At 46.0% G+C, this 10335-nt stretch overlaps 1 protein-coding gene across 5 annotated transcripts in view; it reads left to right on the top strand.

Moving 5' to 3' along the window:
* Positions 1-8426, top strand: part of epb41l5 (erythrocyte membrane protein band 4.1 like 5) — a 28503-nt gene extending 20077 nt beyond the window's left edge. Inside the window, exons 17-26 of one of the 5 annotated variants that reach the window (XM_036209746.1) lie at positions 2302-2453; positions 2534-2631; positions 2707-2841; positions 3166-3233; positions 3874-3996; positions 4401-4470; positions 5689-5769; positions 7008-7070; positions 7165-7271; positions 7346-7593. In XM_036209746.1, coding sequence (XP_036065639.1) covers positions 2302-2453; positions 2534-2631; positions 2707-2841; positions 3166-3233; positions 3874-3996; positions 4401-4470; positions 5689-5769; positions 7008-7070; positions 7165-7271; positions 7346-7442 — 994 coding nt within the window. In that variant the 3' untranslated portion in view covers positions 7443-7593. The other 4 variants (XM_036209747.1, XM_024287074.2, XM_036209745.1 and 1 more) reach the window with 4 other exon arrangements.
* Positions 8427-10335: the final 1909 nt, after the last annotated feature.

Genomic DNA, 10335 nt, shown 5'->3' with positions numbered 1-10335 from the left:
ATTTTAGAACAGTTTCTGTTCTAAAACGATCAGGTTTCTCTCCATGTTTGTAACTTTTTGTTTTTAATTGTTTTTAATAATAATAATAATGATTTAAATTTGATTTAAAAGCGCTCTTCAACGCATTCAAGAAGTAAAAAAACGCAATTAAATCACTCAAAGAAACTGTTAAAAGCGATAAATATGTTAACATCTTAATAAAATCAGATTTCAGATGAAAGTTATGAATTTATGAATGTAGATTTAAACAGATGAAGTTTTGAGTCTGGATTTAAAAACTAAAAAGGAGTCGATGTTTTTGTTTTGGGTTAAAGTCTGAGGTAAAAATCTTTTATTTTCTTCAAACTTTAAAGAATCACAAACTTTCTTTCTATCCTTCATCTTCTCCGTTTCTTCGTCCGTTTCTTCGTCCGTTTCTTCAGCTTCAATCTCCTGCGTTTGCGGTTTAGATCTTCAGCGTTTTCTGCTGGAATGGCGGCTGCATGGTAGATTCCTGCCTCCTCTTCCTCCCGCTCCTCCATCCTCCGCTTCCTCAGTCATCATCAGCTGATGTTTGTCCTCCACCATGTTTTCCTCAGGTCCCCCCCCTCCATCCACCCCCCTCCATCCACCCTCCTCTCGAGGAGTCGTCCGACCAGCAGGCGGCACGCTGAGAAATGGGCGTGGCTTACCGTGAAGGCCGTTTGTTCTTTAAAGTTTTGCGTTTGAAGGACTCTGTCGGAGTGAAGCTCCTCCTCTTCATCAGTGACGTTTCTCAGACCGGACAGGAAAACTGGATCTCTTTGCACCCGTCCCTTCAGCTCCGGGTCAGAGGTCATTCAGGAGGAGATCCGCCTGGCTGAGATGATATCAGCCTGAGGCTCAGGAATTCATCCCCCTGAAACCGTCCTGAAGGTCGCATAGTTTCAGCGTTTTCTCTCTGGGGGGGGGTCCTGCTGGAACATGAAGGTTAATAAGACCTGTGCTTCCTGTAATCTCCTCCTACATTCCATCAGTTGCTGCTGTGGACCTGAAGGCTGCAGATAGAGACGGCTGCTCTGCCGCGCTCTCAGCTGCATTCCCAGCATTCCTCTCCGGCTCCATTTCCACATCCATCCTGGAATCTGGGATGCAGTGTTTTCTGGGGCTTTGCTGCCTTGAGAACGCGTTTCGGTCACGCGTGTGCTTCAGCTTTGGAGACGTTGATTGTCTTTGGAAACATGAAGCAGGAAGTCTTCTTCTCTTCTTTCATGTATTTGATGGACGCTTTACCCCAATGAAGAATTCTGAATCCATTCCCGATTTAACATGAAGAAATGTCATTAAACGCTGATTTCAACTGAACCAATAAAATCTTGACGAATGATCAGAATTTCTTTTTCCATCCAGACGTTTAAATCAGAGATTCATTCATTTCTAACTGTTGATTTTCCTGTAAGGATCTTTTTATTTGACTTCATTCAGAAAACTCTTTTTATTCCATTTAGCAACAAAATATAACATCAAAATAAAACAAAATGATATAACAGTTACTAAATGAAAAAGAGCAGAAAGAAGAAAACTTCTATTAACTTTTGCTAAATCAACAGTAAAATCGTAAAGTAAAAAAAACTAAAATTTTTGTGTCTTCAGTTTCCTTAAAGGAGTTTGAAGCTGAAAGACCTGCAGGGAGAAGATAGATTTCAAAGATCTTTCCTGACTGTATATGAGAACTGGACTGAGAGACTCCCAAACAGGAAGTAGCTGCTGGCTCATTTTTTACTCATTGTAGTTCAAGTTATGAACCGACCAATCGGATTCCTCAAAAGCAAAAGTAGGTGGAGCCTACTGACCCCCACATTCAAAACATTTGACAAACTTCCTGCTTTCATGTGGGAAGGGTGTGGCCAAGCTCACCTTGATTGGTGAGAGTGGTTGCCATAGAAACGTTGACTCAAACCAATCACTGCTCACGGTTTACGTCTGGTTCCAATATGGCGGCGCCTGCGCTTCAGAAACGTCGACTGAATTGACTTCATTTCATTGGAGCCGGAAGTAAACTATTGATGACATCACACTTGCTCAGTCCAGTTCTCTGATACAGTCGATGTAAATGCGTGAGGAACTGCGTTGGCTGAAGCGTGAATGGGACCGCCGTCGTGTCTGTCACGTTGGCGTCCTGTAGACGCGAGGTTCAGACAGGTTTTGTGAGTTTCAGCATCATTCCAGGGTCTGCTTCAGGACGGCGGAGGTAAGATGCTGAAGCCCGGATGAAGTTTCTTCCTGGATGGCGCTGAACCGTACAGGTGACCCTGCTGCGTTTCTCTCCTCTGTGCTGCACAGCTTACCTGTGGTCGCCGAGCCGCTGGAGACCTGCATCGATGATGTCCTGAAGACCGCTGCGGTTCCTCCTGCAGCAGCTGCAGCGCTGGAGCCCGGAGCGGGACACGCCTACGCCGCCGCCAGCCTGACGGCTGCAGAGCTCAGCATCACCGGTCAGAACGGCAGAACGTTTGTTGAACCTCGGACGGAGCGAGGACGCCGTGACGCAGAAGAACTCTGTTTCTGTCCTCAGAAGCTGCAGCTCGACTGAAGCAGCTGGAGCTGGAGAGCAGTCCTCTGCTCGCCGCGTCCAGGAACAACATCAACGTGAACATCGCCATGAACAACCAGGTTTGGTTTCCTCCTTCTGCTGGGATTCTCCTCCAGACCAGCGGCTCTGACCCCCCTGGTTGGTGTGTCCTGCAGGAGGACGTGGTGAAGCTGACGGAGAAGTGCGGTCTGAACAGCGCCGGGTGCAGCCCGGTGGTCACGCCTCTGCGCACGCCCGAGGATCTGAAGAGCAACATCCTGAAGGCTCAGGCTGAAGCTGCAGCTTTGAAGGTCCTGAAACATTCTGAAGCTCCACCTCCTTAAGTTCTGAAACGGGAAGATCCGATGGATTTCTCTCAGATTACATCCCGCTTTATCCGTGGGCGGTGAAGCTTCTCTGCATCTTCAAACATCAGATTTAGAAGTTCTGAACGCTTGTGACTCGGCTCCTTCAGAAACATCTGGAGTTATCTGCAGGACAGAAGGTCCGAAGTGTCCTCACTAGAACCGAAGCACAGGAGTTCCTGTTTCTACCGTCTTGTGTTTGTTTATTCCAGATGAAGCTCCTCTGTCGAGATGTTTGAAAATGTCTGATTCCTGGTGTCTTCTGTGCAGGGTCCTCTGGAGGAGCTCGCCTTCCCGGCTGGAGACAAGAACTGTAACCTGCAGGAAGTTTCTGCCAGGTGAGAGCTCAGGGAAAACCCAGAACCTGAATCCAGGTTCCATCTGCAAAGGTCTGGTTTAGAAGAAGTTTTCTCTCTTTGAAGCGTTTCTCCTCTCTGGAGAAAACTTTAGGTCCAGATGATAAACCGAGAGAGCCTGGAGTATGAGGATCAAATATGGGTCAGCTTAAAGTGATGGAAAAAAATGATTTTAAACTTGAAAACTTGAAGAAATTATTAAAATTTAAAAAAAAATCTAATTGAACATTTAAAGTTATTGAAAACTTGAAAGAAATATTGAAAATGTACAAAAAAATGAATGTAAATTTGAAACTTGAATTAACGAAAAACTAAAACTGCAACCAATATTTTTACTTTCAACTTTTCATTTTTCCCTGTTTGCTTTCAGTTCTCCGTTTCAGTTAGTTTCAAATTTACTTTTTTTTCTTCAAATTTTCAATACTTCTTTCAAGTTTTCAATATATTTTTTTCAAATATTCAATATTATTTGTTCAATTTTTTATTTTTATTTTGAAATTTACGATCTTGTTTTTCGATCACTTTGATGATCCTGATTTGAGTCTCCGTTCAGTCCCTCTGAACTGGACCGGACCTTCAGAACTCTGGACCTCTGACCGACCCGTCTGTGTCCTCCTTCCAGGCTGAAGGTGCGTTCAGGGCGAATGGGAAGTAACTCGTCTCTTTCTGTCGGCAGCCGGCCGGAGGTTCAGGACTCCTGGGAGCTCCTCAAAGTCACCTCGCTGGTCCCGCCGGCTGACGTCAGGTCTGCTTTCACTCCACACTTTTCTGTGAGAGCTGCTGAGGCAGGAGATCAGGAGGAGAAACCTGCTGCTCCAAAGCTCTTGTAGTCCATGTTTTCACTGAACTTGTTTGGTCTCTGCTGACCTCTGCTGGTGTGTTTGGGTACTGCACGTCACATGTCTGATTCCTGCCTGGATACTGTGGCAGAGAAACATTGAAACGTGCGCTCTGGAGTGAACATTCCTCGTGTTCAGTGATGCAGTCACCATCTCTGCTGGAGTTCTGCTTCAGCTCACAGAACGTGCAGCATCTTCACCATCATTTCTTCCCTGAAATCCACCAACTTCCAGTTCCCTTCAGTTTTCCTCGTCTTCTCCAGGTTTTGCTTCATGATTTGTTTCTTTCTGCTCCTCTTGGATCCTCTAGTGCTGAGAGGTCAGTGGAGGATCTGAAACCGTCTGTTTCCAAGACTCCTGCTGAAGGTCTGCTCCCAAAGGTGAGACAGGTGTTTAAGGCTACAGACGGCATCTGCACTTCAGGTTTCATGAATGAAAGTGTTTACATTTTATCCAAATGTTAAAGCATAATATTATGGGATTGATGCAGCAGATGATATTCTTCAAAGATAGGAGCAGGAAGAGATGCTTCACTCTCCAGGTTTTTATGAGGATTTCATGTCTGAGTGAGAGACCAGCTGATTCTGGAAACAAAAGGTTTTGGTTTGAAGTAAGGATGGGATCTGTCGATTATTCTATTGATGTATGCCACCAATATTTTCCTTTTATTTTGACTGGGAGTTACAGCAGGAGAAACGCTCTGTTTAGCGCAGGCTTGCTGCTCCTCCCCCGTGTGCATCAGGGGAAGGAGTCACAGCCACAGACCAAACACAATCTCACTCCCAACTCGTCCTTTTCGACGACATCCGTCTGCCTTGCCGCGTCACGTGACACAAAGCAGCTGCTTGAACCGCTAGCTATGTTAAAACAATGCTAGCGGACCGCTAACATGGTGAGCCCAAAGCTGATAGCTAGCCATGTTGAGCTTTTAGCCCAAACCTAAAATTAAAGCAAAACAAAAAGACGCATGTGACTAGTGTCTTAGGTGAAAAGGAACCAGAGAGGAAACCGAAGAACATCTGACTTCAGAGATAACGTACATAAAGCTGCTGTTCGTAGACAAAACCAGGAGTTTTCCCTGAAATATGGAGGTTTTTATTCCACATTTTTCAGCCGCTCTGCATAATATGCAGCAGCTGACTCCAATGTTTCACTCACAATCACAATAATAAAGTTACAGACATGATGGATTCACGTTTATTATATTTAGAAAATACCACTTTTACTAAATTTGTGTCTTTTTATTTTTTGTTTAAAACCAGTTAATTTCAAAGCACTAGCTAATGTGACTTTCAGTTCAACTTCCAATAAGAACAAAATGGGTTCTTAGTATGGGCCCACCCTCAGTTTAAAGTCTTCACGGGTCTCTGTGACTTCATGGAGGAGTCTTCTCGGAGGAAACCATCAGACGGTCTCTGATGCAGACTTACACAGCAGGCTGGAGGCCTTCATCGGTGGACCTGCTCTGCATCAGCAAACCAGCAGAAGTTTCTGCACCAACGTGGAAACATTCTCTGAATGTGTCATCTCCAAACTGAACTTTGAGCTTCTCGCGGTTCCTTCACGTTTCCATGGTGACGGGCGTGTTTGTGTTGTAGGCTAAAGCCGAGGAGCTCGACCTGCAAACCATCAGCCCAGCGACCGACAACCTCATCGACTTCACGGATCCGTCTCCTCTGGTGAGCGTCTTCCTTCACGATCGCTGACCGTCGTCAGACTCCAAACGCCGTCATGCTTTCAGATGCTGATGGAAATCTTCAGCTGTGTTCTGGTTTATGTTTATGTTTTTAGAACAGCTCAACTTTTTTACTCTCCTTTTAAAATGAAGAATACTTCAAATCTGTCCGAATCTTGAGGATCTTTCAGCTAAAGATCTGAAGCTTTTAGCGTTTTTTTTTGAGGATATGTTTCAGTTTTCATTTGACATTTGTGTTTAAACATGTTATAACCTTTTAGAGTTTAAAGACATTTACCTCCTCCATGAGTCTCTTCAAACTTCACTGATCCGTTTCTGTAGGAAACTCTGAATGGATTTACTTTGATTTACTTTAGCAAGTGTGTTTGTGGCTGCAGCAGATCCCACCTTTGGATTCTTTCACTTTAAGAAGATTTGTTGAGTTTCCTGTGACATCCCTCTGAGCTTCTGGTTCTCCAGAGGACCTTTGGATGAAAAAGGTGTGAAGTTTCCTGCAGCGTCTCTGTGTCAGAAGCTGCTTGAAGGTTCATTCAGTCAGAGGTCGTCTGCATGTTTCCAGCGGTCTCAGGAGCCTCAAACATTTTCATGTTTCTGTCTGAGATCATCAGTTCTTTTCAGGTTCTGGTTTCTGAGAGATTCATGAAGCCCTGAGAGATTCGTGATGCTCTGTGAGGTTCCTGAAGCCCTAAGAGGTTCATGAAGCCTGAGAGGTTCATGATGCTCTGAGAGGTTCATGAAGCCTGAGAGGTTCATGATGCTCTGAGAGGTTCATGATGCTCTGAGAGGTTCATGAAGCCCTGTGAGGTTCATGAAGCCCTGTGAGGTTCATGAAGCCCTGTGAGGTTCATGAAGCCCTGTGAGGTTCCTGAAGCCCTAAGAGGTTCATGAAGCCTGAGAGGTTCATGATGCTCTGAGAGGTTCATGAAGCCCTGAGAGGTTCATGAAGCCCTGTGAGGTTCATGAAGCCCTGAGAGGTTCATGAAGCCCTGAGAGGTTCATGAAGCCCTGTGAGGTTCATGAAGCCCTGAGAGGTTCATGAAGCCCTGTGAGGTTCATGAAGCCCTGAGGAGTTCCAGGAGAATGTTTTCATTCTTCTTCTTTCCATCCTCTTTGAGTCTCATCTTCACTTCTGTCCTGCAGTGAAGCTCCTCCCACCTGTCCATCAATCACTTTCATAAAAGCATCATTAAACTTCACAAACTGAACCCTTTTGTGTTTCAGCCCCCGCCCCTTCAGCCGCCCAAAGCCGTGATCACGCCGCGCTGGATCGTCCCTGCAGCTGCTGTGAGTTCACCTGTTGACCCTCAACAGGATGTGACATCATCACCCCCCTCCCCCCTCCTTGAAACATGCATAACTTGAAACTGATGTCCTGCAGCCTCCTGGGATCTTCACCAACGGCCTGATCGACATAGACCCCCCCTCCAAGGTCACTCCTGTCCCCCCCGTCGATGGAGGAGCCCCTCCCCCACTCACCCCCGTCAGGTAAACTTTGTTCTACGGAGAATTTTCTCATTTTGAAGCTAAAAACAAAACGAGTTAAAATTGAAACTTTTCAGGTTTGATGTTTTCAAAAGTCAAAACTTGAAGAAGATTCAGAATTTTTTTAGCTCCACCCAGAAACCTGAATGCAGAGAACTCACTTCAGAATCCTGATGAAAGTTTGAGGAGCATTTCATGTTCTGGTTCTGACGGTCGGTCAGGATCCAAACCGACACTCTGAGATCAACAGCAGCAGAAAGCTCCTGCATGGCGGTAGAGTGGTAGTAGTGCGGGCTACGCTTCAGGTTCCTGTGTTGAGTCGACATAAATCTTTGTTCCTGCAGCATCAGGGCTCCGCCCCCCACCTCAGACGACGGAGCCAAACCCAGAGGTCTCCTGACCACCGAGCTCTGATGAAGACTCCGCCCCTCGTCTTCCTCGCCGTGGCTTAGAGGAAGAGGCGGCTGACCTCCTCCTGAAGAGGAGCCTGAAGGAGGTGGTGGAGGAGGTCCAGCTGACGGTCGGTTCCTCTCGGAGCTGCAGGAACCCCCCCGGACAGCAGAGCTCCGCCCCCGGACCGCAGAGCTCCGCCTTCCTTCAGGACTCAAACACTGGAACCGTTCTGCAGCTCCTCGTTTTTAAATCCTGTTTTTACGTTTCCTTCTTCCGGATGATTTTTAAACCCATGAGGGATCCGGCGTCTCCTGTCGTTTAACCTTTCTGTCTTCTAACCGTAGCGACGGGAACGTGCTCGGCGGCGGCGCTGCAGTGCAGGCGGCGTGGAGCCGAGAACCTTCCTGTGTGGTCGCGTCTGCCATGCCTTATGAAAATGAATGTATTGTGACGGGGGGAGGAGCTCCGCAGCTCCATGAAGGAACACGTTCTTCAGATGTTATATGACTGTCTTAATGGTTAATGTAGGCAGAGGGCGTGGCCGCGCCGTCTTCACGCCACGAGGATTTACGTTGAGGTCTAGAAGGTTTTACTGTAGCAGATCCAGTATTTATGCTCTCTGGACGTGCTGTAGCTCCACTGCAGGATCTAACGTCATTTATATATTTTTGAAGCGCTGTAGTTTCTACAGATTTTTTTATTTCAGTAGCTGTAGGAGATGATCAGACTGGAGAACCACCACAAATACAGTTTTCTATCAGCGTCTCGTCGTCTGGGTTTTCTGTTCAAACGTCTTCAGGTTTCACTCTTCACTTCTGCTTGGATGAAGTTTCTTGGCGGTGGAACCTCCTGCAGCTGTGAAGACTCCATCAGCAGAACGTGAGGTTCTCACCACTGGGGGGCAGTACAGCTCCACGTTCACGTTTGATGCTCCATTCTGAGCAGCAGCTTCAGTGTTAAAATGAAGAAACTTCAAATATAATTTCTTAATATTCAGATTGTTTTCTGGCAGATAAAATCATATTTTTGTCTTTTTTCTTCTTCTGGTTTGTGTTTTGGTGGCAGTGAAGCTGCAGTTCTGATCTGAGCCTGCAGGGGGCAGTGGAGCTCCATGACAGCCAGCCGGCTCTGAGGACGATCTTTGGTTCCAGGATCTCTGTCTTTAAATGCTTTTTAAGTGTTTAAAAACCCTCAGAATTACAAAAAGTCAGTTTGATACAGAGGAGGTGGTATCATGGTGAGGGCTGCCTGACAGAAAACGTTCGACTCTTTAAATCCGTCACATCTGGAAGCTGTTTCCCATCAGAGCTTTGAGCGTTTTCCTCATCACAGCAGAACATTCTGCTGTAAGGTTTGTGGTTCCAGACCCGACGGGCTTTTCTCCTGGGATGAACCCTGGAGCTGTCGGGATCCGGACCGCGGATCTTCCAGAGTTTACCTGTGACTGAGTGCTGGTCTCTGCAGATCTGGACACGGCTGCATCACGATTAGCAGAACGTCCGCAGCCCCCCCAGCAGATGGCCCGCCTCTCCCCACCTCCCAGATGAATAATTGATTTTCTACATGGACCTTCTGCCGGGTCGTGATTGCTGAAGCAGCTCAGAGCAGCAGGTGGATTCCTGGAGGTCTGGGCTGACCTGAGTGGGAACGTTCCTGCAAAACCAGCAAACCGTAAACCCTGGACCGGTCGGGGTCAGGGTCCGATTAACCCTGATCCTAAACTGATGGAGTAATTTAAAGATCTTCACGTCAGTGTGTTAAACACTGAAGCTTCCTTTGTAAAAAGACTCGTAATGAAACCTTCATGTATCTCGACGCCGATCTTCTCTATTAACTCATTCAGGACGATTTCCTGTTTAAAAAGCTTCACAATAACATTAGGAGAGTTCTCATGCTACCATAGCTCCAGATACAACAAAAAACTCTTTTAAACCATAAACGTGTTTCTCATCAAGAGTGGAAGCTGAGCTGTTCAGACAGAACCACTGATGTTTACATTAGAAAAAAACTTTATTGATAACCTCAGGTTTAACAGGAAGCCTCTAAAACAGTAGAAGAAGAAGAAATGATCTTCATCTCAGTCCAAGAAACCATTTGGTTTAATGTGACATTTGAAAAGGCTGCATACTAATATATTTGAGCCTTTTTCCTTTAGTGCATGTGGGAATGTGCACATGAGAGCGCATGTTAGAGAGTGAGGTATAAACTGAGCATTTAAATCATAAAATAGTGAATAAACGGGTGGGAGTGTGTGCACGTGCACGTGTGCATCGTCATCAGGTGAGAGTGAGATGTTCCAGAATAAGTAAATGATATTTGTGCAGGACCTGATCTACACAAACGTCACAAACACACAAACGTCTCTGACAGTTTGTGTGTCTGTTGTTGTTGTGTGTTTTGTTGCAGGTTTGGAAGCAGAAACTGTGAAGTGTTTTGATCCTTCAATGGAATCCAGAACGTCTGAATGATGGAGGTTCACAGACCAGAGTTTGGTTTCCTTTTAGGATGTTCTTGTTTTGGATTCATTATAGAATCAGCAGCAGAAGTGAAGATGAAGATGAAACAGGGACAGCAGCTCTGGGTTCAGATGTTCAGCAGAAGGAGCAGAGGAGGAGCAGAGAGGAGCTGTTGCTTTCTCTAACTCCTGGTTTCACAGTCAGGAACATTTGGAACT

The sequence above is a fragment of the Oryzias melastigma genome, linkage group LG21 (assembly GCF_002922805.2).
Source record: "Oryzias melastigma strain HK-1 linkage group LG21, ASM292280v2, whole genome shotgun sequence".
Classification (NCBI taxonomy): domain Eukaryota; kingdom Metazoa; phylum Chordata; class Actinopteri; order Beloniformes; family Adrianichthyidae; genus Oryzias; species Oryzias melastigma.
The sequence above is the reverse complement of the archived record's forward strand: the minus strand, read 5'-3'. Positions and strand labels throughout refer to the sequence as shown.